At 43.7% G+C, this 27,675-nt stretch overlaps 1 protein-coding gene and 1 non-coding gene across 3 annotated transcripts in view; both read left to right on the forward strand.

The window, feature by feature from the left end:
* Positions 1–3,052: 3,052 nt before the first annotated feature.
* Positions 3,053–27,675, forward strand: part of kcnh6a (potassium voltage-gated channel, subfamily H (eag-related), member 6a) — a 30,103-nt gene continuing 5,480 nt past the window's right edge. For both annotated transcript variants that reach the window (XM_030089979.1, XM_030089980.1), the window contains exons 1-9: positions 3,053–3,176; positions 7,148–7,378; positions 10,936–11,085; positions 11,167–11,270; positions 14,138–14,438; positions 15,535–15,737; positions 24,756–25,181; positions 25,953–26,370; positions 26,551–26,750. In XM_030089979.1, coding sequence (XP_029945839.1) covers positions 3,101–3,176; positions 7,148–7,378; positions 10,936–11,085; positions 11,167–11,270; positions 14,138–14,438; positions 15,535–15,737; positions 24,756–25,181; positions 25,953–26,370; positions 26,551–26,750 — 2,109 coding nt within the window. In that variant the 5' untranslated portion in view covers positions 3,053–3,100. The remainder of the gene's footprint in view (positions 3,177–7,147; positions 7,379–10,935; positions 11,086–11,166; positions 11,271–14,137; positions 14,439–15,534; positions 15,738–24,755; positions 25,182–25,952; positions 26,371–26,550; positions 26,751–27,675) is intronic.
* On the forward strand, positions 27,183–27,254 carry trnac-gca (transfer RNA cysteine (anticodon GCA)). Its single transcript has one exon. It is a non-coding gene; the product is annotated as a tRNA-Cys (tRNA).

The raw sequence follows: 27,675 nt of genomic DNA on the forward strand, positions 1-27,675 counted from the left end.
CGAATTCCACTGGAAGTTTAATTCCATTTGCATCGTGAAGAATCAGCTCATAAAGTGGGTTTAGAAGATAGACATCTTATCTTGTTATGATTTCTGCCTGTTATCGTCAGTAACCAGAGCTGGATGTGATACGGCGCTCTCACCCTGCCGCAGAGCAGATATGTAAAAGCTAAAATCTCTCCTGGTTTTTTTGTTGATTTGATAAAACGCCAGGGAAACACTGATAACGCGACGCTCCTCATATCTGAGACAGATCCAGAATAAATCAGATTACTGGCTCCAGTGGAAGAAATAAAACACATGCCAGTGAGCAACAGCCTGTCAGTGTTGACAAACGTCTGACCGAGACAGAAGGGAGGATGGATGGATGGATGGATGGATGGATGGATGGATGGATGGATGGATGAATGAACAGTCTTTAATCAGAATGTGCAATCAGCCTTGAATTGTGTCTGATTTCTGTATGGATGGATGTGATTGTGAAGCTGTAGATAAATGGATGAATGAATAGATGATGGAAGGTGACTGGCGTATCAACGCAGACAGACGGATGAATGATGAAAAGATGGACTGATACATGGATGGACTGTGATTTTTGTTTTTTTTTTTTTTTCCCACCTCTTGTCCTCGGTGACCAGAGAAAGACTGAACCCATTCCAGTCCAAACAGACTGTCTGCTTTAACACAAACCCCCAAAACCAGTAATGATGGAGATGTTTTTCACTTGTTAGTAACACTCACCCATTCCCACCCCGGTGAGCAGCTGCCACGCGAGGCGCTCCACCTCCACTGGGAGAAAACTCTGTCCTGCTAACAGATTCTTCAGTGATTGACGGGGCGACGCGGGGATTTCAGCTGGAAGCCGTCGCGGCTCTCCAGATGGATGGGATTCAGTTTTGGTCTTCTCGTGCGTCCTTTCCTTTTTTCCCCTCAGAGACTGACGACACTTTGAAGAGTCTCACATAATTATCTTGTCACCATGAGCACCACTTAAGACAATCCAATTAAAATGCTCCCCGTACAAAAAAAAACCAAAACAAATAATAGGCTACTTGTCTGATGAATGAATAAACCTGGGATTTATTTTGAACCTGTAATGAACAAACTGAATATTACAAGATGCCAACACGCACCAAATAAACATTTTGCTCAGTTTTCTAAAATTCTTTACTTCAGGTTTTATCTGTCTTCTTCTATTGTGTGAAACAGATACACTACAGGACATTATCGCCACCTAGTGTTGAGGAGTCATGAGACTCAGCTAATTTGATTTGTAGCTTTTTTTCCTGTAAATTTCACACTCAACTCAACTTCATTTCTAAAGCACTTTTAAACAACTGCTGCTGGACTGAGCCACTGTGGCTGTCTGCGAATCCAGTTTAAAATCACTGTAAATTTTAAAACCCAAGTTTAAAACTGTCTGTTTCCCATATGGAGCCAAGGAGCCCAAGTCCGCCTCCATTTATTTCTTTTCATAAAACTTTCAAAAGTTCAGGGCCATCCAGGCTTTAATGCCCTCAAGGCGTCGTATAATAGAAGTATTAGTGAGAAGTCCTCTTTCCTCTTTAATGAGACATAAATTTGACTGTCATCTGCATAAATGAGTCAAATAAAATGATTTTGTCGGTGAATACTAAAGGACTCCACAATAAGAGGCCGAGCAGCTGTCTTGGTGTTGCGACTGCTGTTCATGAAGAAAATACAGCGAGATCCTCCAAAGACCTGTAAAATACCACCGGGCTATAAATATTGGCGAGCGCGGCCGGTGAATGAAAGTCTTTTGTGTCAGGCGATGCTGAACAGAGCGAGCGGCGTGCAGCCTCCTCAGGCGACCTTTAAAGAGGAGAAACTCTGGTTTCAGCGTCTGTTCTGTCTCTGTGTACACGATCCGAGCCAGCCAGGTGTCCGGGACGGAGATGGCGGATCTGTAAACTGCAAAAACCTTCAAGTTACCAAAACTTCATTTTAAATTCTTCTCTTCTCCTCTCACGTTTACCAGCTCGTTTTCTTCCTCTTTATGTTTCGGCAGACCCCACTCGCCTCACAGAACCCGGCCCGTTGCTTCAGATCCTCGCCAATACGTGCACGCCGAGCCCCGTGAGCCTTATCGCGGCCCGCAGATTAATGGAGACGTGCGTGAGTGTGATGGCAGCCACTGGGAGAGAGGACGCTGCTATTTCGGGCTCGGGGGAACTTGTGATGTGGAGTGAGGAGGAGAAGACTGATGGGGGGTCTGCGCTCTGTCAGCGTCACGCCGCCGTCAGGTCACACCGCCACACCACACACACTTCCACAGGCGCAGGGCTCTGAAATGAAACCCTGGGAACCAGAGCTCATTTAGATACCAGATCAAGGTTTCATAAGGATTAAAAAGCAAAGCAGGATGGATTTGGTATTACAGTTCAAAATGTCTTACAGAGGACTGACAAGGGGATAATAAGATCAGATCAAGAAAAGAAGACAGGAAGTACAAGATTCAAAGAGAAAAGATGAAGTAAGGTGTGATAAAACTAAATGTGGAATCTGCTCTAAATACAAAAATATGCGCTTGAAATCTTGGATGTCCATGGATATTTCTATAGGCACATAAATAGCTACATTCTCAGACACACATATGGATACATACACAATCTGAACTTCTTCTAATTGAACACTCGACCCATCTTCATGAGCTTCAGGACCCAGCAGTAGGCCGCTGCCCACACTTTCAGAACCTCTGCTGTAAATAATGCCTTCTTGTTTGTAACTTGTTCACATGGATTCTTTGAGGGGGGTCCCAGCAGGTCTGGCAGGGGGTCCAGCAACTTCAAGCAAGTATTCAGGAGGTTTTGCTCCCCCCCTTCTCTCCCCCTTTACATCCTCTCTCCTCACCCTGCATCCGCCGTCACCCTGGCAACCCCCCCATCTCTCTCTCCATCTCTCCTCGCGCCGCGTCCGCCGCAGCCTCAGCGGATCACCGGGGAGCATCACACCGCGCGGAGGCAGATGGTCTCCTCCCCCTCTTCCTCCTCCTCCTCCTCCTCCTCTTCCTCCGTCCTCCGGATCGCGCTGAGCCGGTGAGGTCGGTGCGTCGCGGGCGCGCGCCGCTCTTTGCTCCACGATGCCGGTGAGACGCGGTCATGTCGCGCTCCAGAACACCTACCTGGACACCATCATCAGGAAATTCGACGAGCAAAGTAAGTTGGCTCGTTATTTCTCACATTTTATGAAACGCGAAAGAAAAACAGAATCCTCATGAACATTCAGGATTTGACACTTTTTTCCCTGACATCACGCATCTCTACTTTGTCTTTGTTTTGTTGTGCTGAAATATTTTCATTTTATATAAGAGGGGGGTCTATAAAGCTGAAACCTAGAATTTATGAGCATTTAAGACTTAAAATGTAACGGAAACGTTAAGATTCTATAAAATACGTCACGCACGAGCCGCTGTTTGCAGAAACCTGCTGCGCGCTGCACGTGGCTGGAATTCATACAAGCACGCGAAAAGTCTCCAAATCAGACGGATAAGTAGTAAATATGCAACCATTCATAAACAAATCTGAAACGTTTTTCTCTCCGATAGAGAGAGCACATGGTGGGAATTTATCTTATTAACACGAAAGCTCTACTTTAATTCTAAACTTGATATTTTACGAGCTGAAATTTTTAATGTTTTCAAAGCTGAAATTCACGTGACCCCTGAAAAGTAAAATAATATTTAAAATCACGGGTTCGGCAAAAATTCAAACTTAATGTAATGGCTAAATCATCTTTCCAGGCTTCTGAACCCCCGTTTGTTTTTAATTATAGTGGTGAAAGCTCATTTGGTGTAGATGAGAGGCGTCAAACATAAGGCCTGTGGGCCAAAACCGGCTCGCAAGGGGCTCCATTCCGGCCCACCAAAAAACCAAGTAAATAGTAAAATTAAAAAAAAGAAAAAGAGTTTTTTAAAACACATGTCAGAAGACTTCCAGACACACCAGACCACTGAGACCGGAGCAGAGATGCTGTCCAGAGAGATTAGCTATTAGCCTGTTTCTCAAAGCTGTGCTGTCAACATGCATGATGTAACAGCTAGGAGAAGCTTTTATTTTGACATTTCATTGTATTTCACACCAGAATTTGGAATTTCAATTATTATAAAAGGAACCACATTAATAACAATGTGTGTTTAATTTTATTTTAGACATGACTAGTAACCACATGATAATATCATGATATGATAACAGGAATGGGAACGGCACATGCTGATACTTTAATACACTCTCATCCTTCACTTTCAGACATCAAGCATGGAGAAACCAACTTTTTAGTAGATGGTTTTAATTATATGGAAGTGTTTTTACAAACCTTAGATCATAAATGCATATCATCTCACTATTTATGCATCACATACAACATAATCATTGTGTCCTTAAAAACTTTATATCAGATAACAGTGAAACTTGCAAATGGATCAATTTTATAGCAGTGTGGGGGCAGTTCTGCACATCGCCACAAGTCGAATCAAAACCTCAAAATGTCTCGTAAAATTAAGAATAACTTTACAAATCTAGGTTTTCTTCTTATAACATATAACGGTATTATAATTGTAGTTTTACTTTCAATTGTCTGAAAAAACAGTTGTTCATTATTTTGTTTCGATGAAAAACATTTAATGTGCAGATATTGTTTAAATATAATTTTTTTCTGGTAAAAATTGAAATTCCACATCGCTGACACTTAAAAACAATGAAAATTGAACAGTTTACCATTATAAAAGCTTTTTTTTTTTTTTTTTTTTTTTGGTGAAATTAGCTTCCCGCCGGGGTCTGGTTGGGTGTTTCTGTTTGCAACAGGTGTCAGAACAGCCGTTTTAATGTCAGACCACGTTGTGGAACCACACGGAGTTTGGATGGGTGGAGGTTAACCTCTCTCCTCCCCCCTCCGTCTGTACCGGCGCTGCGGTTTGAGGCTCATTGAGGGGGGGCGCTCCGTGTTTGTTTGGTTGTGTGCTCACCTTGTGCCCGGCATTATGTTCCATTATCTCACATGTTCCACCAGCTGCACCCTCTGGGATCCTCCTCCACTAACACCCCCCCGCTGCCACCCTGTCAACACACACACACGTGTGGCATCAACTTTTCACCGTCTGTAAGCTTTTAATGTCCCTTCATCATCAGTAGTTTCCATCTTCTCCTTCTCAGAGCTCAGTTCATCTTTAAAAAATGATCTTTGATCTCTGATTGGCCGAAAAAAAAAAAAAAACACTGACAGCTTCTCAGTCATTTTTCAAAACTCGTTTAATCTGCAACTCTGTTTACATGACGTTTCACGCGAAAAAATATCGTTTTATGTTTTCGTTTCTGAAAAGTTTCGCGTTTACACAACGTCAGGATGTAGTTTTCACATTTGGCCACTAGTGGGTGCTGTCGGTTGTTTTTGCAATTAAACCACACACACAGACAGTATGCGATAAATGTTAACAGTGGCGAGTCCACAAACGTTGTTTCAGGGCATTTAAGGTAAACGATGCTCCGACCTGCCCGGCTCCTTGGTGAAGTTATGTATGCATGCAATGCCCCCCTGAACGTGCACGCACTGCCACGTGCACCAGCGGGCCCTGCGTTTCCGTTTGGAGCCCCAGATAAGCACTTTGAACAGGATGTACTTTTCCACCTCAGGAGCTTCACTCATTTACTTTGAAAAGAGGAGGGGGGGGGGTAAATGAGAAGAACCCCCCCTCCTCCCCATGTGTGTTTGCATGTGTGTGTGTTTTGGCAGTGGCCAGCTGTTTAACCCACTTCCAGCGCAGCATCATAAAAGGGCCAGTGGGAGGCTGCAGAGGTTATTTATGTACTCTTGGTTCAGCTCATTGAACTCCTCCATTAGCGACCTTCGAACAAAAGCGTCCTAATTCACTTCCACACGGCGGCCTCGGCGTCATCGATAGCAGCAGCTGGGCGCCGTACGAGCTCCACATTCCTGATGAGACCCCTTTGATGCACAGCTGATACTCAGAAAGACACAGCTCGACTCTCATCAATGAACCTTCAGCGTTCGAATCGATGAGAAGTTTCCAGCTTTGCATTAAATACGTGATGTTTTATGTTTTCTGAGGCTTTTTTTTTTTCTGATTTGGATTGTTTTTGTTGAACTTTTACAAAGATACAACGATAAATTTGACACAAGATAAAATCATTTGAATGGATTCAATCAGGTAAAATCCTGAAGTCATTGGGAATGACTCAATACCCTATAAATATCCAAAAAAATCAGTGTTTCTAAACATTTTTTTTTATCCTTGCTTCACTGGTTGCAGCCTGGAGCATCTTTAATCATTAAATATGTATTAAAAGAGTTTATATAGTTTCTCTATTGAATGTTCTCCATTAAAGAAACAAGACTTGGTTTTACTTTGACAATTTCCAATTTGCTGTGAGCTTTAAAACACGTAATAGAGAGATACAATTCATAATTTTCATTAAATTAATTACCTTTATTCTCACGCTCGGACACAATTTGGACTTGTCGCGGTGAAGATTGTCCTTCACAGGGATACATTTTAATTACTAGAGATTAATAAAAATGTGAACATCAATCAAATATGTAATTAAAAAACTAAACTGACAGTCAGTTAAATGTCACATATAAGTTTTAATAGATCACCAGACACCTTAACATTGCCACTATGTGATTTATAATATCCTAATGATTCTGGTCATAAAGTGGAAACCTTGACTCGGACTCTATAGCAACCCTCATCAGAACGTCACCGTCGCGAAATCATAAAGTAAACAGGTCTAATTAAAAGCGGGGCTGGGTACACAGCCTTATCACACATTCACATCCTGTAAATGTCCACCTGGGTGGAGGTGTGAGGCTGCAGATTACTCTAAAGTGTCCACCTGCTCCTTCCCGCTCCGCCGGGACACAATGGGGACACAAATAGCCGCCGCGCCATGGAAAAGGACTTCATTACTTCCACTTCGGCTGATTGTGTGGAGTGAAGAGGAGGGGAATAGATCAAAGTGTCTGGCCTCTCCAGATGTACAGAATGATGAGGTCTTTAACATGTAGACGAGCCGCGTTGTTGTAAATATGTTGTAAATACACTGAACATTTGTAAATCAATGCCGAAACACAGAAAAACCACACGGTTGGGTTTTTTTTCCCCGCCCTCCAGATCGCAAGTTTCTGATCGCCAACGCCCGCATGAAGAACTGCGGCATCATCTACTGCAATGAGGGCTTCTGCCAGATGTTCGGCTACACCCGGGCGGAGATCATGCAGCAGCCCTGCACCTGCCAGTTCCTGGTGGGCCCGGGCACCATGAAGAGCGCCCTGGCCCAGCTGGGTCAGGCCCTGCTGGGCAGTGAGGAGCGCAAGGTGGAGATCCTCTACTACTCCAAGGAAGGTAGGAAACACCAGGCCTCTCTGAATGGGATCAAACTACCATCACGATTCTTCACATTTAACACTTAATTAAAAAAATGTAATAACATCTTCAATCAAATCTACAACATAATGTCACCTGGACAACATGTCTCAGTGTTATAAGGAAGGTTTTAAATCACGTCACAGCAAAAGAATGAGAGAAAACTGCTCATTCCATCTGTATCGCGTTCATTTTTTTTTTCCGTGTCGCCCAAAGCGAGGGCTGTGGTGACCTGAAGGATAATGGAGCTGGATCCGTCTGATACTCTGAGAAATGAACGGTACCCCCTGTACAGGGAGGACGTGTACCTGCGGATGTAAAAGAAAGACATTTCATTGACAGACACAAGACCTCCGGAGAAGAAGGAAAAGCAATCTGGAATTTAAAAAAACGATCCCATTGCTGTGGGTCAATCAGCCAGAAATTCATGTTTGTGTAATCACTTTTATTTTCAGAAAAGTTTCGTTTTGACAGACGGCCCAGCTGGACTGCTGTTGAATCAGTTAGTGGGAGGAAGATGCTCTTTAACTTGGACGTCAGTTTTTATTACACATTTTCAAGTTAATGCTGAGAAAGCTGTGCTGACAGGGACATTAATGTGTTACAGGAACTGAGTGTGCATGCACCGAGTCTCTGCGTTGATTAGAATGATCATTTTTAACGAGTCCTCACAGAGAAACTAGTCACATAAAATCAGTCTGTAAGTCTGATTAAAATAACTGCAATGTGTGAAACTGATTACTTTTTTTGATCATCTGAATGCAGCAAATGCAAAAGTGTTTAGTTACTTTTGTGTTTCGGAGGATTTCGTCTCAGGTCGCTCACGATATTTTTTGCACAAGTTTCACTGATTGTGAATATTTTCTGATTTTCCTCCCACTTTTTTCACTCTAAATCAGAGGCAGAGCTCCTCATCACGCCGTCCTCTCTCTTAGATCCCAGTGAAAAGTGATTAAATAAACGAGTTTGACATCGGTGACATGAATGAAGGGAAGAAGGACTAAGGTGTGTGAAACAGGATGTGGCAGCTGACACACGCACACACACACACGCCACCACGGAATCCTGGAGCTCAGATTTTTCCTCGACAAAACATGATTTAAACACACCCGGCTCATCGCTGCCTCTCAGTATGAATCCAGCCGCGGCGAGAGTCCTCGGCCGTCGGCGGACATGCGTGTTCCTCCAGCCATTTGGTCATGACACATGCAGTCTGCGCTGCTGTTGTCATGGAAATGTGATCAATGTGCCAGCTCCCGTCCATTTGTTTTGTCTCCTGTTTCCCACTGTGCGCTCCCCGCTAAAAGGAAAGGGGGGTTTAAGCACGAGACCAGAGCAAGCGAAAGCATCGTGCTGCCATTTTTAGAATCCAGATTGAGGTTTTTTTTTTTTCAAGTTTTTGAAAATACTGTTGAATGCAGGCTCTGTGTGTGGGGTGTGTAGTCCTCTGCACTGTGTATGTGAATGTGTGTGTGTGTGTGTGTGTGTGTGTGTGTGTGTGTGTGAGTGTGATTGACCCTCTCTCTGATTTCTACTTTGGACCACACTGATTGCAAAGTGAAGTTGGACCTGATGGAAGTGTTCCTCATTCATCCTTTTTTTAGATTCAAGTGTTTGAAATGCATCCCTCCTTTTAACTTCCTCCTCATCCTCCTCCTCCTCCTCCTCCTTCTCTCTCTGTATTTTGTAGTTTTCTCCAACGTGACCTCTGACCCGTCAATTCAACAACTAGGATCATGTAACAGGAATCAAAAGAAAAGAAGGGTGAAGAAGGTGTAGAAACAAGGCATCGCCTTTTGTGTTTCAATTGAAGCTGCTCCTCTTCTTCTTTTTTTCCATTGTTTACATTTATCCATACATCTCTGTATCCAGATGAAGAGTGTGAACTGGTCTTCAGTCCAACACAGAGACTCAGTTGTGTGTTATTGATTCTGGAATGTGGGAGAGAGTACTCGGAGAAAGCCACGCATGCACAGGGAGAACATGGAGGCTCTGTAGAGGAAAGCACAGGACTCACAAGTACAGAAGAGGATTAGGGGAAAGAAATCTTAAATTCTGACTTTATCTCAGAATTTTGACTTTAAACTCAGAAGTATGGGTGCCTGTAACGGACCTATTCGGAGGGTAGGAACGGGTGAGCGGACACATGTGGACCGACGATCACGGACTGGGAAGTGTTTACTGCCAGTTGAGGGTTCCTGAGGAAGCAGTGTCCTCATTGGACGAGAGAAGGTGAGTGAAAATGAAGACAAATGCCAAATGGCCTACATATCAAGACAGTTTGGTAATGTACGATGCAAATGATCTCTTATTGATCTTCTCATATGTTTTTTTTCCTCAGATGGCAAAAGAAGGTGGTAGTTGTCTGGCGTGGGTCTATTTCACCAAGAATGTGACTGGTGGAACAGTCTGTAATATCTAACAAGCTAAACGATCAAAAAACACAACCAAACTGGGTTTTTAGAGAGACTCTAGTTGTCAGGTCTTGTGAAAAGAATGTTGTGTTCATATTGTTCTTATGCTGCTTGTCCAACTTAACAAAATACCTCTATCTTTTGTTGTTTGTTTTATCTCAAATGTGTGTGAAATTTATGCCTATTGGCAATAATTAAAACTAACACGGAGAGGGCAGGTGAAAGCAAATGTCTTAATTCATATGCATGATTATTTTATTACCTAGAAGTTTACTGTCTTGTTCCACATATTTTAATTTATATTCAAATTGTTCATATGCTGCTTGTCCCACGATTTCTGATAATAAAAGTATCTGAAATAGTAAATCTTGTCCCTTTAATTTCTATTTTTACAACATGCATTTGTAACTATAATGAGTTTATTTTTTACCCCACGTGCACAAGCATTCATGTTGAAGTGATTTTTCAGGGGTTTTTTTTGTTTTTTGTAAGAAGTGCTTATAAATATTAATTGCAATGCATAGCAGGGACAGAAGCAGAGTGATAAACTGCAGGACAGGGAAAGCAGCACAGCACAGGTGTTTAAGCAACCTACTTTTATAAGGTTATGAGGTCTCGTGGCTGTGACATTACAACCTAGTCTCACCGCAATTCATGATATGTGACACGTAAATTAATCTATTGATTCATGTCCAGTCGCACGTTTTGCACACTTTTAATAATGGGAATAAATTCATCTATTTGTCGTTGTTCGGACGCTTTTGTGCTTCCATCATGGGTAAAAACACTTTATAAGCGGATCTGATTTGACGACAACTTAAATTAAGTTTCTGTCCTCACTGTGGCTGTGCGCCCACGCTGACTTGGTTACCAAAGCCACGATCTTTATTTGAGGTCATTAATTCGTAATCCAAACCTGAGATTTGAAACCCAAATAGAACCACACACATCGTTTTGAGTAGTTGTAGTTCTATTTGGGTCGTCAATTAGGTTAACTTTGAATCCCTTGAGTGTCAGGGTGTGGCTGAGAGGTGCAGTATTTGTCTGCAGTTCAAGCGGTCTCTGGTTCAATTCCTTTTGCCCCTCTCCTCTCTGTTTATGCGTCTTTCTTTCTGTTCACAGGGACCTGCAGACCGTGCCTCGTGGACATTGTCCCTGTGAAAAATGAAGAAGGCAGCGTGATCATGTTCATCCTGGACTTCAAGGAGCTCATCGACCCTTCGCTCAAGAAGTCTGGCCTCAGGCAGAGAGTTGCTCAAGGATGGATTTACTGTAAAGCCTTAAACATTTTAAAAGAAAAAAAAAACTCATTTGCTTTACGTGTGGATGATTTACTGAGTTGTCTCTTCTCAGGTCAGAATCGCAGGTTGAAGATGAGGCTGCCGGTGCTGCGGTCCATGAGACGACCTTCACTCTCCAAGGACCAGTTTGAAGGGGTGGTGGTGGACTACCTGCAGGTGAGTGCAGACCAACACCACCAGATGGGGGGGCGTGTCAGGAATCGCAGCGTGTGCAGGTCTTCTGTTCTCAGAGGATCATCTCAGAGTTAAATGAAAGCTCTGCTTTTAAAATCAGAAAACTTCCTCGGAGTTTTCAATTGGATATAGTTACTAATCACATCCTTAAACTACCAGACAGTAAGGAATAACTGTTTTGTTACTGAAAAAATAATATAGACGTAGTATTATTAGTGTTTTAGTGTTGCTGTAGCACACTAGCAGAGCTTCAGCACTTTGTGAGTCACTTTATAGACTCATTTAGTTTGGAAGATGCTTTAATAGCTCTTTTTCCTGCCTCCGTGCAAAAGCCAGATGCAAGAAGTAATGACAATGAGAAGAACCAGAAACAAAACAACTGAGAAAACATGCAGACGGCAGCAGGCAGGGCCTGGAAGGAGAGGCCAGCGGATATTTATGGATTAGCATTCATCAGGCATATATTCAGTTATTCATTAAGGAGGCATCTCAAAGTAACCGAATCAGGTAAAGTGGACTCGTTTATCTGTCCTGGAAGATGTTTAGCTTCTTATCTAAAGAGTCTTTGTCCATAAGTAGAGCGAACTCCTCGGGTCTGGACTCAGCTGTCTGTTTACAGCTCAAGAACATTTGGTTGACAGGATTACGCCAGAGATGCGTCTATTCTGCCTGATTCAAAGAAGAAGAAGGAACAGCTGCAGTCCTCTGACGTCCACATTTTGGACTCTCAAAGCGATCATTTGAGAGAAGGGCCAAAAGAAGACATGAACGTGAAGGTGGAAAATCCTTCTCCTAACCTCAGGAGCCTGGATGGTTTCTTATTCTATTAGTAAATGTTAGATGTATTTAAGAGAGAAATCATTCAAAGCTTTAAAGACAAGAAGTCAAACCAGAAATTCCCAATGATTTTTCAAGTCTTTTTCAAGCGGTATGTTGAGGTGAGCTTTGTGTAAAGCAGCACGGAGATCCAGTCAAACTAAAACTGAAACTCCAGATGTGTCACTGCTCACATAAATGTCATTTAGGGTTTTGTCTTGAGAGCTAATAGAAAACTCTCTTTGAAGAGAGCCGAATCAGAGACTCATACTGAGGGATTAGCCAGTTGTATATTTGAAGTGTTTCTTTATAGATGTCGTAATAAACACGGAGCTTAGTTTTTCCCTACCTGTGAGCTTTTACCAGAGCAACATTCCTCCGTGGGGCCTTCCTCCTACTTTAGCTCTGATGTTTATAACGTTAGAGCTGAAGTTATCTACAAGGTCGCTGACAGGAGCTGAAGGCAGAGCTGGTGTTTGAGTGAACGCACGTGTGTTTTCATCAATATGGTGTTCTCTAATCAACCCCGTTTTACTCCAGCTGAGACGAAGACGTCAAATGAAAACAAATTGATGATCAGAAATGTCAGCCGTCTCCCTGTTGCCACCGCTGTCCTTGGTGCCTATCGTCACGCTCCCGGTTGAACCATTTATTCCAAGGGCATGACGCATGGCGCCGTCTGGATCCAGTGATGTTGTTGATGAACTCTTTCGGGTTTGAAACGTCGCAGTTCCAAAAGAAGTTGCAGTTGTCACTGAACTTTATCAGAGAAGCCACGTATTCAGGGCTAAAAGGCAAAAGAATGATTCAATTCCTTTACCCAGAGTTGGCTATTTGAGTCACATTGGGACAAATCCATGAAAGCGTTGCAGCCAGGTCCATGGTGGGACGCTCAGTATCAGATGTTATCCCACGCAAAGCAATCTGTTTCTGTCCATTCACATTTGCTCCATGTGCAGGAGCTGCTTGCAGAGTCAGTAAAGTCCAGACTTTCATGTATTTCATGCAATGATTCAATCTTCTCTTTGTGCTGCTGGAGCTTTTCAGCCATTTTCTCACGGTCCTCGCAGCCTGTAGAGTTTGGAAGATGTTCTTTCGCCGGCCTTATTGTTCAATACCTCAGGCAGCCTGCTGAAAAATGTGCGGTGCCTCGAACTAAAACACACCATTTACACCAGCGTTCTCTCTTCTCTGCCAAAGAAATGATCCAATCCAGCTCAAATAATTCAAATAAATCACAAGTGACTATTTTAAAGCCACATGTGGCCTCTTGTTACTCCAACAAACACAGTGAAGGTTGATTCAACACGACGGAGCATCAGTGAGCCACACCCTGGGCTCTACTGATCAATACCATCAACTGAACACCTGAGTCACTCAGTGTTTACTGAGATGAGCCAGATTAGTCAAGGGGATAGCATCTACAAAAACATTCAACCATCATGTGACTGGAAGTGGTATTAAAAGAGTGGACGGCCTTGGTCTAGTTGGCTAATTTACTTTATTCAGTTTTGAATCTCTTCTGTACACATACACAGACACCTTTGATGGCTTTCTTACATTTCTCTGAAACTTTATGCACATAATTGTACACATTTTACTGTTTGGCCTGCAGATGCTTCAGAGTTGCAGTGGATTGAGACAAATTCTGACGTTATTGTCACAACCAATGTGTACCGTTTTCACTAAAAATACACGCGCCAGTCACTGAAGAAAAGTTAGCTTATGTCTCCTCATACAATTTATTCTAAGAGCTGTATAAGAACGGTCTCAAATAGTGTGAAATGTAAGGAAAGAAACTCTGAGGCAAAGAGACTCTTTTGGTGTGATGCTGAAACTGCAAAAAACATGTTTGTAGGCAAGATTAGATCATTTCCTGTCTCGCAGTTGAATTCTGTTGCACCTAGAACTGCGAAAACCACACATCCTTTATCGACTTTATCGCGTCTTGATCTCATTTCAGAGAAATGTCAGACATCCGCATGTGTTCGTCCTCTCTCATGAGACTCAGAGCGATGTCTTCTTGCTCCCAGCCAAACAGCGAGGACGTCCCTCTGAAAGAGTTTCGAATCCCGTCCAAGGAGAGCTGCGTGCAGTCGGAGACGGAGGCCCTGATCGAGCAGGACCTGGACCCCCCCTCCCCGGCGGCGCAGTCCTCCGCCAAACGGCGCTCCCTGCTGACGGAGCGCCTGGACCCGGGCGCGGCCTTCCCGTTACCGCGGAGCTGCTCCAGAGACAGCGTGCGCAGCCTCCGGCGCGCCTCCTCGCTGGACGACATCGACGGCATGAGGGGGGAGTGGAGCAGCCGGCCCGGAGACCCCCGAACCAACAGCAGTGAGTCTCCAACATGACCTCTGACCTTCGCTATCGCATGATTCACATCTGGAAATCCCCTCTGCAGTCTCCCTCAGAATGAAGAAGAAGAGCTGCCACCTCCGATTCCTGTATTTTCACAATGAAAGTCAATTCTTGTTAATGGTTGACTCATGCTTTCACAGTTTCAGACAACTTTTTAAAACATGTCTGGACTTTCAGGTCAAGTAAAACGTGGCTTTATAGGTTGGTGCTGCTCTGCTCATCTGGATCTTTAATGAAAGTCAGAGGTCAAGCTTTGCTCTGTATTCAGGCAAATCAATATGGTTTTATCCTCACTGAGGGTTTTTTCCCCATCTAATCAGATCTACCCTGATTTTTTCAGACTTTCAACCCCCCCCCCCCCCCCCCCCCCCCCCCCCCCCCCCCCCCCGTGCTTTGATTATAAATCCCACCTTGCCTATCACAGATAAGGGAGATGGATTCTGTGAGATGTCAGATCTCTAAGAGGACTCTTTTCTGAGCATCTGCATCTGCCTGATGGTTATTCCAGCAGAGACACAAGAACCAGTGTGTGTGTGTTTGTGTGTGTCTGTGTGTATGCATGCATGCATGTATGTGTGAGATGGGATTTGGTGGTTTATTTATGTTAAAATTGGACATTACCACACATCTGATCCCCTCTAATCTCAGAGGAAATATATTTCCTGATGAGACTATGTTTTTTAAGCAGGATGCAGGTATCACGGTGGCCTCTCTGTCACATTTCATATCATTTTCGTTGTCTGCGAGGCAGACGGTAACCGGCCACATTGAACGACTGCATGGAAGATGTGGACGATGATAAATGACCTGCAGGTGTTTGTGGTTTTATCTGCCTTTGAAATCTCTGCATTGGCTCAGTGGTATGGTTCAGGATTGGCTTTAGGTTGTTTTTATTAATATTTAAATGTTTAAATGGTTTTATTACCTATCACACTTTAATCTGATGAACCCTTACAGACCCTGTAGCAGTATTTTCACTGCTAGAGACTCGATGTTTACCACTTTATGCTACACTTTATGAATACATGTTGAAGCAGCACGTTCACTGAATTCTTTATTTGTGACGTTGCAGATCTGAAGCCCAGCGCTTTGAACTCCACCTCGGACTCAGACCTCATGAGACACCGGACCCTCGGCCGAATCCCTCAGGTGACCCTCACCTTCGGCTCGGAGCGGACCAGACCGCCGTCACCCACCGAGATCGAGATCATCGCGCCCAGCAAGATCAAAGATCGAACGCAGAACGTCACCGAGAAGGTCACTCACGTCACGCAGGTGAGAAGAGACAGTTCAGAAACTGTTGACTCTTTTTTCTCTGCTTTCTCTCTCTCTCTCTCTCTCTCTCTCCCTCTCTCTCTCTCTCCGGGTTTCCGCCCGCCTGTCTGGCAGAACTTCAGACTGAGGCATCTATAAATGCAAATGTTCCTGAGGCTGCTGGAAGTCGCAGGGTGAAGGTGTGACAGAGCGATCTCACCTGAGGTGTGACTTCTGTGGCGCCCGGAGGAGAAACAAACCCGTCCGCCACCTGTCATCACACCGCCGTGCGTCTGCGTGTTTCGGCACGCTGTAACCTCGCCGCGCCGGAAGCTCTAAATGTAGCTGCTCGATTAACGCCAGACGAGCGAAGTAGGAAATACTCCGGCTCGTTCTTCGCATTAAGATTCAGACTGTGATTGAAATGCACGGGAACAGGTTTCGGTGTGCAGCCGCCACTCGGACGCCGTGGGGCTCCGTGAGTGCATCACATTAAGCCAGTTTACCTGGGAGCGCTCCATGTAGGACAGCTGGCTCTTATTTCTCTACTACTGCAGCCCGACTGGCTTGAATTTATAAGATAATTTCCGTATTTTGTTAGTTATTTAACATGGAGAAGGATATATGGACGTTGTCTTTCTGGTTTGAGTCTGGTCTTCCATTGTGTATTGATATACGTCGGCTCACTGCGGACGGCTCTATATTTACATGCCGTTTTGCACGCCGGGGTCATGACCTGGTGTGATTGATTTGTAACTAAGAGCCGCTGCCGTGCGGCGGCGAGATCTCACTTCTCTCACACCGTGAGCGATGGTGGCGTCGGCTGCGGCGTCTGACTGAGTGCATGATGGGAAGCGGCGTGACTGAGGAGAAAACTCCCGGCGCAGACAGGAGGCCTGGCAGACCACTCCAGCTGTTATCGCTCTTATCACTCTCCTGACATCACAGACCAGTCTGGACAGAGACAGCGTTCCCTCACAGAGTCCACTTATAGTCCTGGTATGTTCCTCCCCACAGACCACACTGGGCTTCCTGGATTCTTCTTTCTTTATCACCGTGGACTAAGAGAACGAAACTCTGGCTGTATGGGCTTCTTGGAAGGAACACATTGTTCTTTTTCTTCATGCTCTTCATGTGCTTCCCTCCCTTGTGGGGTACCTCAGGGTTCTGTCCTCGGCCCTGTTCTGTTCTCTTTATATATCCTACCCCTGGGTTCAGTTTGAAAAAAAAAAAAAAAGAAAAAAGCTTTTCGCTTTTATGCTGACGATTTGCAGGTATATTTGGACAAGAGGCTCAATGAAAGCACTGCACTTATTACGTTGCTGGACTGTATTGATGATGTAAAGCAGTGAGGACGAGCTTTTTTCAGCTGTCTCCTGGCTAAAGTGAAGCCATTTCTCAGCTGGCGGGATCTGGAGAAGACAATCCATGTTTTTGTCTTTTCCAGACTGGACTACTGTAATCCTCTTTATGTCGGCCTCAGAAACCTGTCTTCTGTTTTATGTACCATTTTCTTGTTTTGTTTTAATGGCTTTGGTGTGAAGCACTTTGAATACCCTTGGCTTTTGTGAAGAGCTATGGAAATACAATTTTGATTAACTGAATATCACCCATTTCTTAAAGTGCAAAGAAATATGAGTATATCAACATTTAAGGCACTGTCTCTTATCCAAGAATTGACATTTTACACTGAAGGAGAGAAATTAGTATAATTTCATTGTAAGTCCTTTTTAAATCATTTTTCATTTTCATCAATACCCTTCATTATTTGTTTGCAACTAAGGCTCCATTTACATGATAATTTTTCAACTGGAGAAGAATCATTTTTGAGTTTCTGTCCTAGAAAAATGTCCTTTTTCAGTTGTCCAGATCTGCAAAAACTTGTGAAATCCTCTCTTCAACTGTTCAAATTCACCCTAAGGATTTGGTGATGCTTTTTTTTTTTTTTTTTTAACATGACTGCCACCCTTAAAAACAGTTCCCCGCAGTAAATAAGACACACATAGCTGTTACTTCTAGTTTTCTTTGTAATTTTTCTCTTCGTAAGTTAATCTGTGAAGGAGATTGGAGTCTCTGGTTTGTCGTTGTTGGTCTGTAGGCTTTATGTCTGACAAGCTTGATCAATATGAGGCAAATGGACACAGCACATGAAGGAAGTTACACTTATTTCCAGCATCATTTCTGCAGAACACTGAAGTTCTTTTTAATTCTGCTCTGAAAAAAGGCCAAAAAAAATGCATCAACTAGTTGCAATCTATGAATTTCTTCAATTTTCATTGATAGGTTTCAGTATCACAACGATTATCAATAAAAGTAACTGAACACCGACTGCAATTTTCAGATAAAATAAAGTATGCAATGTCTGTTCCATGCAGAAAAGACAGATTTTTAAAGACACAGCTTTGGGAAAAATTTCCCCCACACAGAAAAATGCTGCTGAACATTAAACAGGAAGGTTCCTGATGCCAGACGAAGGTGAAAATCACTGTTGTATATTTGAGCTGTCACGGTGGTCATTTCAGCTCATCTATCTGGACTTTTTCTCAGCAGTCCAGAAAGAAATGTGAGGCTTTTCTCTGAAATACTTACCAAGAATCACACTCTACCTGCCTGACAGTGTTGGAAATAAAGTTTCAAATAGTCTATCTTTGACTAGTAGCTGATTGTTACTGTAAAAGTAGAAAACAAAGCTGGTTGCTGGCATTACATGTTCTTTTTTTTCAACCTTGAGATTCATTCTGCATTTATATTACGTAAGCCTCCAGTAAAATATTGTCCTTCCAGTCGTGTATACAGTCCACTTCCTCCACTTTTTTTTCCCACTTGTGCTTCTTGGAGTCTTGAGTTCATGAGTTCGTTTTTCCATTAAGAAGTTTTTCTCATTTTTTAAGCCATTCACCCTTTGATGGTTAAAAGATAGTTGTTATTCCGTGGAACATTTTCTTCAAGGATTTTACGAAAGTAGACAAATAAGCAACTTCTGAGGCTGACTTGGTGATCGAGTGGCGTGTTTCCCTCTTATTAGACCAATCTTCTTCTGTGATATCTATTGAAGCTTTTTTTCCTCCATTTTAATGCATTTAGTTGTGTGTTTTTTAATCATAAAACTCTCCTGATAGATATTTCCTAATATGCTTTACTTATAATTTGAATCACGTCGGTTAGAAATCATGTTGTACAATGATTTAAAACACAAAACTGTTCTGAAATGAAAACAGTGTGTTTTCTCTTCAGTTTCCTTTCAGAAGCTCTCTCCACTGCTGTCTGCATGTCGTCTGTCTATCTCAGCTGCTGATTTATTTATTTTCTTTAATGAGTTTTTCATAACTGTTCAGGCGGCAAAGTGTTTCATCAAGTGAAGGTGCGAGAGTTTCCTGCTGTGATCACACTTCCTGTTTTATTTTGTGCTCACCGAGCACATGGTCTCAGGCTTCACTTCCTGTTTTCCCACCGTCACACCTGCACCTCATCTCTGATTGGTCTAACTCCACACTCACTCACCTTTTGTTTGCCAGATTGTCTTTGCATTTGCTTGAAATCATTCCAGCCTTTCCTCTGTTTGAATCAAATAAATACATCAGAGCTTTAAATTCTTTAATTTTCAATAAATTGAGCCATATTTATATATTATGACATTATTTGCTGCAGTTTAAACATTTTGAAAGGATGTAATAGCTCACTGCACTATTGGAAATTTATCACATTATGGGCTTTATTGCATAAAAAAGGACAGAATTAATCCATTATTGGCAGGTTTTATACTATTTCCCACTGTTACAGTATTAGATCAGGCCTCTCAGGCCTGAGACTGACCCACGCCACTTCCTGTGCAATAAGTAATCAAGTACTGATATTTAGAGGCTTCTGACGACTGTTCAGTTTTTGTTATCTGGTAAAACTGAGACAAAAACAAGCTTTTGACAGTGTGTTGTGTGTGTGTGTGTTGTGGCCATGCTGCGCAGGCAGGAGGCCTCGCTGTGTGTGAGGGCGCATGTGGAGACGGCGTGGGCGTTTGCGGGCGGCTTCGCTCGCCGTCTGCGGGGTCCTGGTGGGCTGCGGTTATGAAAGCGGAGGGGAAAGGGGCGGCCGCCGCGAGGCTATCGAGCGGCACTCAGATGCTTGACGCTGCCGTTGACCTTGACCTCCGGGGGCTAATGGAAGTGGAGGGCAGCAGACGTGTGCCGGGCGCAGCCGTCGGACCGCCGCAGTCCTTCCACATCTGTCTCCACGCCGCTGCTGCCTGTAGGTTTTTTTTTTTACATTGAACCAAGGCGTCCAACTCTCATCTTTCCTGCTGCTTTGGGAACAATCCCTCCATTTCCTGCCCTCATATGTGCTCTGGTTCCTCTCACTCCGTGTGTCAGGTTTTCATTTTGAAATTTCACATTATACAATAAAAAACAATTCGCAAACAGGCCTTCATAATTGGATTTCGATTGGCGCCTTACAAAAAAGGGAAATGGAGCTTGCCATTGATCTCTGCTGGTATCGATTAGTCTGCGTAACATGAAGCCCACAGTGATTGACCACTGCAGCTTGTTAAAGACAGATTACTGTCGGAGAGCTCATTCACAGCTGTTGGCGAGGCTATTCTCTTTCACTGATTTCACACGTTTACTCATGAATAGCCCAAAATAAACACCTACATCTAAGTGTCCCGACTCCCCCTCATGTAAACCTGATTTTACCTCCTAAAATTTTAGTCTTTGAACTAAAGTAGCTCTTTAAAGAGAGGAAAAAAGTGAGAAAACCTCCTCATTTTACCAAACTGTGATCCTCCTGATGGCTTAAAACTTCTGAAATGTTCTCATGAATCTTTCTGTATGTCTCCACTGTTGAAGAGTGTTTACATGGCGCCCCCTGGCTTTTAATGTGAGCACAACAAGACAGTGGGCATCAGTCTAGTGTGTGTGTGTGTGTGTGTGTGTGTGTGTGTGAGTGTCTTAAAATGTGTATTTTTGATGATTGAGCCAGTTGTAGGAGTCCATCAGGAAAAGCATTAACGTGTTAACACTGTCAAATATCAGGGATCAATATGACGTATCAATATGACGTAAACACAGCGCGACTTCCTGGAGGGATTTCTTTTGGGACCTCTGGTGTCAAACATGTAAAGCTGTCCCACTAAATGGTCCAAACCATGTAAAATGGCACAATACCTGCCTAATCTTACCATGATGGTGGTTATAGCTATGATTTGTCCACAGTAGATTCACGTGGCTCACTGTGTTGTTTGATGAAAAGCTACATTAAATATCAACATTCCAGAAAGACACTTGTTCATCTTTCCTCTGAATCAGAGTTAAAATATCATGTTGCAGGTTTCACAGACTCCATTGGTCCTCTTCCTCACATGTTAACCCTGAACTCACATTAAGCCGTTCTCGTTCAGTTCAATTATATTTTTATAGCACCAAATAAAACACAGTCATGGGACTTCCTGTATTTTCTATTAAAAGCCTGTCAACACGCTGATCCTCAGACAACACATGCCCTTTACTGATTGGGCCTGTGATCACAAATAGCTCTCTGGATATAGAGATATGCTCAAAAATTATAAAATCTCCCTCTATTTATTCAGATATTCATGTATATTGTTATGTTCTCTTCTGAACTGTGGTGAATTGTGATTGAGCGGGTTCTCAGAACAACACATGACCTTAGAAGCGGTGCAGCCAGGCTTTCTGTGAGAAAACACGCTGTCTTTGAACTGCTGGTGTCACAGAGTTCGATTGGCTGGTGAGCACCAGCAGAGGAGGCGGGTGGCCGCACAGCCACAGGGGCTGTTTTTTCTTTTTTTTGTTGTTGTGGTGGGCAGGGCAGGGCAGGGCAGGGCAGGGCTCCGGCGGCAGAGGAAGCGGCGGGGAGCGAGCGAGCGGCGGGAAGGGAGGGAGCGTTCACACACTGATGGACAGAGGCTGCCGTCTTCCTCTGCTTCTTTCTCTCGGTCTTCTCCCGCTTCTCGCCACCTCGCCGCTCTTCCTCGGCATGAGCATCAAGCAGAAGCTCCAGCCTGTGAGTACCTCGGCGCCACGCCTGAACTTTGACCTCTCTGCACTCTTCATCCCTGCCGCTGTCTCCTCGTCTTCCTCCTTTTCCACTTATCTTTCTGGTCATGTGATCCACAGATGAGATGCTTGTTTCATACGAGATCTGGAGAGTTTTCTTGCCTTGTGGTTGTGTTTTTAGCTTTAATTTCAACTTTTAGAGTCACTTTGTGGTGGAAACTTGGAATAAGAATTGTGGGAGAACTTTAAGTATCTTTCCTTCTGTTCCCAGCAGAGAGCTGCAGTTTCTTCTGTAACTCTCCTTTATCTGTATTTCTGACTGCTGTTTCAGCTCCGATCTGTCTTTCGCTCTCCGTTAGAGGAAGCAGGGATCCGTCTGTTTGTTCGCGTGCAATCTGGTGGCGTCGGCCGCTCGCCGGCTCCTGGTTATGAAACAGCATCAATAAGTTAAAATCTCTTGGATGAGTGACCCTGTGCTCATGTGTTTACATTCTCATTACTGTGTTGTCTTTTCGCATCTGTTCAGCTCCTGTGGGTTTCCCCGTTGCACACACACACACACACACACACACACACGCTCACACACAGAGTCACAGGATGGTGTGTGAGGAGACCGAAAGGTTCTCCAGATAATCTCCATGTTTCACAGCTATCACAAAGACTAAAAGCAGTAACCATGTTTAACAAGTCCTAAAACTGTTGCGGTTATTTCCAACTTTATTTCACATCCAAATATGGCAAAGAACACTTTTAGTATCTTGTACAGTTTTTTTTTTTTTTTTTTCTCTGAGAAAACGTTTCCTGGGAACTATTTACAGCCACTGTTCTCTTTTGAAGATGGGAAAAAAGAAGTTCAGGGCCTCTGCAGCCGTACGCTCGCCCTACGAGTCCAGCTTCTTTTCTCATGATCACTGTGGCTATAATTATGCAAACCAGCATGTAAAGCAGGTTCTGACCGCTAAAGGGCTCGAGGGGAGGAGGAGGAGGAGGAGGAGGAGGAGGAGGAAGCACCGCGGTGTGCACGGGGTGACGGTCCGGTCAGGCGGAGGCCTGACCCCGCTGTTGACAAGAATTCACTAAAAACCACTCTTCTGCACGGCGCCCGGTCGATGCCAGCACTTATTCCGGCCCCGCCATTGACCGGGGCTCGTCACATGGTGCTGAAAAAGTGAGAGGTTGGAGCGTGGCGCGGCTGCAGGGGAGGCAGGTGAGAGCAGAGCAGGCAGAGGCAGGCGGACGGGACGGAGGTGATGCAGGACAGGAGCTGGCCGCTGCAGGGCAGGCAGGCGGGGCCGCTCAGGGCCTGGAGGAGCCTCCTCCTCCGCTGCTGCGGTCCACACCGGGAGGACGGCCTGGACGCCGACGGGCTGATTGTCGTACCGGTCAGTTCGAGCTGCTGCTTCACTGTCATGTGTCGCTCTCGGTTTGACTCATCAGGGGCAAAAAATGTCCTCAGACTGCTGGAAAATTAAGAATTTATCGTATGTTTTTATGTCTGTTGAGTTAAATGTTTTTCTTTTGTGAGCTTCAGACTGAATATTTGTTATACTCAAGTCATTCGAGGACAAAAATGTCACATTGGGTCACATTAAAACCACATTTTCAAAAATGTCTTTGCCATTAAACAATCACATTGCATTTAGTCTGTAATATTCGGGCTTCATTTTTGAGAATATTTTTAAAATGTTTGTCATTTTAATTCATTTCCAGTACATAACGTGCTTATTAAGAACTGTAAATATACTTCTGTAATATTATTTCCCATTTAAATCAGCATTGTATTTATTGAAGATGCTTATTTTACACATTTCATCAGCCACAACCAATATCGGAATTAGTTACTACGCTTGAAGGGTTGATTTCCACTTATTTCTGTTTCTATCTTTATTTTTGTCCCAAAATTTCATGGAATTGGACATGCTCAAGAAAAGCAACACCATCCCCCCTCTGAGATATCCTTCCTCAGGAAATACAGAGTGTGTGTGACTGTTTATGAAGTTGATTAATTACTCTGTCTTGTTTTTAAAAATTGGTCTGCAACAATATGCAATTTTACACAGAGACCTGTATTCATAACTAGCATGAAGCAATCTTTACGCAGCTATTTACATTTTACACGAAAGAGGCGTGTCAACTGCTGTGGGAGGCAAACATTGAATCTGAGCTAAAGTTCAGGACCTGATGATAACAGATAATGACAGACTGTTTGAACTGTTCTCGTATAATTCAGTCTGATGCAGGATTCAGACATGATTAAAAGAATAATCAGTGCTTGTGTTTTTAAAAGCATATCAAGTTTCTCTTCATGTGACCTGAGAACAGTTTTCCATTTTTCTTTGGTTTATTTTAGGATGAGTTCGGTCCATTCCGGATGGCGTTGTGTGTTTGCTGCTGCTGTTGTGGTTTCCAGTGTCTTCCATCCTTCCATTGATCTTCAATGTTCTTTTATCCAGCTCAGAGTCGCTCCGTTCAAGTGAAGACAGGACAAATGTGGACATAGACACAAACAGCTCCTCCCACACCGCATTCATACATAGAGGCTATTTATAGTCACCAGTAATCCTTTTTTAACCATGGAAACAAACTAAAGTACCTTGAGAATGCTTGCACATGCTGAGGGAGAACATGTAGACTTTGCATTTAAGCCCACTGAGCCTGGAATCAAATCTGTCATGTTTGATTCTCTCTCTGAAGCAGTCTGGTTCTACAGAAAGCCTCCTCCTCTGAGTCTGGTTCTGCGGATTTATTTTAGCTAAAAGGGAGTTTATCCTTTTCATTGTCTTGTTCAAGTGGAATTGTTTGATAAAAACACCTTGAGATGACTGGGATATAGTTAGTGCTGTATAATGTTTCCCATACCAACTTTATATTTGACCCGCACACACAGAGGTTTCTCCCCATTTTCTGAGTCTTGTATCGATGATGGTAGAATCTTGAAAGTCTCTGAAATCCCATCTGTTCCTCTGAGCTTTAGCTAACATCGACCATCACGTCTGTGTCTTCCATCATTGATAACCTCTCCTTCTCGCAGGTGTTGTCCCTCGGGGCCGACGTGCTGCCGGAGTACAAGCTCCAAGCCCCGCGCATCCACAAATGGACCATCCTTCACTACAGCCCCTTCAAAGCCGTGTGGGACTGGGTCATCCTGCTGCTGGTCATCTACACGGCCATCTTCACGCCGTACTCGGCCGCCTTCCTGCTCAATGAGGTGGAGGAGGAGCGGAGGCGGGCCTGCGGCTACACCTGCAACCCGCTCAACGTGGTGGACCTGGTGGTGGACATCATGTTCATCGTGGACATCCTCATCAACTTCAGGACCACGTACGTCAACCAGAACGACGAGGTGGTCAGCCACCCGGGACGCATCGCGCAGCACTACTTCAAAGGCTGGTTCCTCATCGACATCGTCGCCGCCATCCCCTTTGACCTGCTCATATTCCGCTCAGGGTCAGAAGAGGTGAGCAGCAACCCCGCATCTCTGGCACTACTGGTCCTGCTCTCAGAAACTTAAATTTACATCTCCAGATAAAAGAGGATTTGTTTTGATTTGATTTTTGTTTAAAGTTTGTGTACTGACCAGTAAAAGTGTAAAATGTAATCCTGACATGACTTTGGGACTTCACCAGGCAGTGTTATGTGTTAATCAGATCCTCGTTTAGTCTTTCTGAACATTTTAGTTGAGACTGAAATTATCTGATAGCACAAACACACATTTTCACAGTCATAACAGGTTTTTGGAATTTAAAACATTTGAAAATGTTTTCCAATTTGAAACACAAAAATGATCAAGAAAAAATCAAACCTTGATCATCTGGTTATATAGAAGTAATGATAATAATTACAACCTTAGAAAAATATCACTTTTTATTTAAATGCAGGAAAAATTGTATAAAAGAAAGACCTTATGAGGACAAAGGGTTTGAGCAAGAAATTGTTTGCTATAATTTGCAATATAATGCAGATGTATGTATGTCTGAGTCTGAGTAAATGGTATAAATGACACTGACGAATCAACATGGGGTGTAAAACGACAGAAACTTGAACTGTGGGGAAGTGACAAAACAATAAAAACATGCAATCTCCACACATAAAGGATTTGAACCCAAGCTTTGTCACTGTGATTTGACTGTCCCAACCACTTCACGGCCTGGCGTGTGCTCGGTGACAAGTTAGATTTTTTATTTCTTTGCACGGTCTCTAAAATTATTGTCTGCTTTGTCTTCCCCAGCCTCAGACAACCACTCTGATTGGATTACTAAAGACAGCCAGACTGCTGAGGTTGGTGCGAGTAGCCAGGAAGCTGGATCGTTACTCAGAGTACGGCGCCGCCGTCCTCTTCCTCCTCATGTGCACCTTTGCGCTCATCGCTCACTGGCTGGCCTGTATCTGGTATGCCATCGGTAACGTGGAGCGCACTAGCTCCGCGCGCGTCAGCGGCATGAAGATCGGCTGGCTGGACAACCTCGCCGACCAGATCGGTAAACACTATAACGACAATGACACGGCCTCGGGCCCCTCCATCAAGGACAAGTATGTCACGGCCTTATACTTCACCTTCAGCAGCCTGACCAGTGTGGGCTTCGGCAACGTCTCACCCAACACCAACCCGGAGAAGATCTTTTCCATCTGTGTCATGCTCATAGGCTGTAAGTAGAGTCGCAGTGGACCCAGTGTGAAATCAATAAAGCGTAGGGGTTCAGAACTGACTGAAATGTCTGGATTTCTGAAGGATTGGAGCGCTTTACGTCTGAATAAAATAGGATAAAATGGAAGGTTTTTGAATTGAACATCGTAAACTAACGCATTCTAATAACTGTTTTCCATAGCACTGATGTACGCCAGTATATTCGGGAACGTGTCCGCGATCATTCAGAGACTTTATTCGGGAACCGCCCGCTACCACACCCAGATGCTGCGGGTCAAAGAGTTCATCCGCTTCCACCAGATCCCCGGAGGTCTGAGACAAAGACTGGAGGAGTACTTCCAGCACGCCTGGTCCTACACCAACGGCATCGACATGAACGCTGTGAGTCCTCATAACATCCAGGTGGCATGGACACATTTTACTTTGTCAGGGCACACAGAACTCAGGTAAAAACTGATTTCTTGATTGATTACATCGTGTCGTTGATGAGCGGAGTGTCATTTCTGTTTCCTGTCACTTTACCTTGATTCTTCTGATTTCCAAATAAACCAGCCAGTCAAGACAATATCACACAAATGACATGATGAGGTACAGATCTCAAGTTTTCTGCTGAAAACAGCCAGGATCAAAAGTAGTTTTCCATTTTAATTTGGTTGGTGTCTCGTGGTATAAGCCTTTACCTCCAGTGACCTGATTTGTACATTTTCCTTTGTTGGCGATCCATACTGACCATTTCGGACTGAACATCCTGCAAAAAAACTTAAGGTTTTGCAATTACCTGACCCTTTTTGAAGAGCAGTAGTTAGGAGTGATGGGGGTATAGCTCAGTGGCAGAGCATTTGACTGCAGATCAAGAGGTCCCCAGTTCAACTCTGGGTGCCCCCTTTCACAATAGAATAGCAGCTCTGCTTGCATTGAATTTTGGTTCCAATCTTGCATCTAGTTCGTTATTGATCTGCATGATTAACATCTCCTTTGAGAAACAGATAGTGCTGTGCATTGATAAAAACATTTCCACCGAAGCACACTTCTTTCTTCATTAGCGCCAATTTTATCCAATGTCAATGTTTTCCTTACGCTTAGAAAAGATATTTCTTCTGAGTTTGCTCCTTTCCTCCTTTTCATATTCCCACACATTCCCATGTTTATTGTTTCCACAGCTCTTTGCCCGTGGATTCACCTCGGTGTCGAGGATTTGACAGCAAAACAAGTCAAAACATTTCTTGTAATTGAAAAAAAAAAAAAAATTGGTTTGCAAATCTGGAAGACCCAGTTTTCACTGAGGATGTGCGTCATTTCTGCACTC

This window comes from Salarias fasciatus, chromosome 4 (genome assembly GCF_902148845.1).
Source record: "Salarias fasciatus chromosome 4, fSalaFa1.1, whole genome shotgun sequence".
Lineage (NCBI taxonomy): Eukaryota > Metazoa > Chordata > Actinopteri > Blenniiformes > Blenniidae > Salarias > Salarias fasciatus.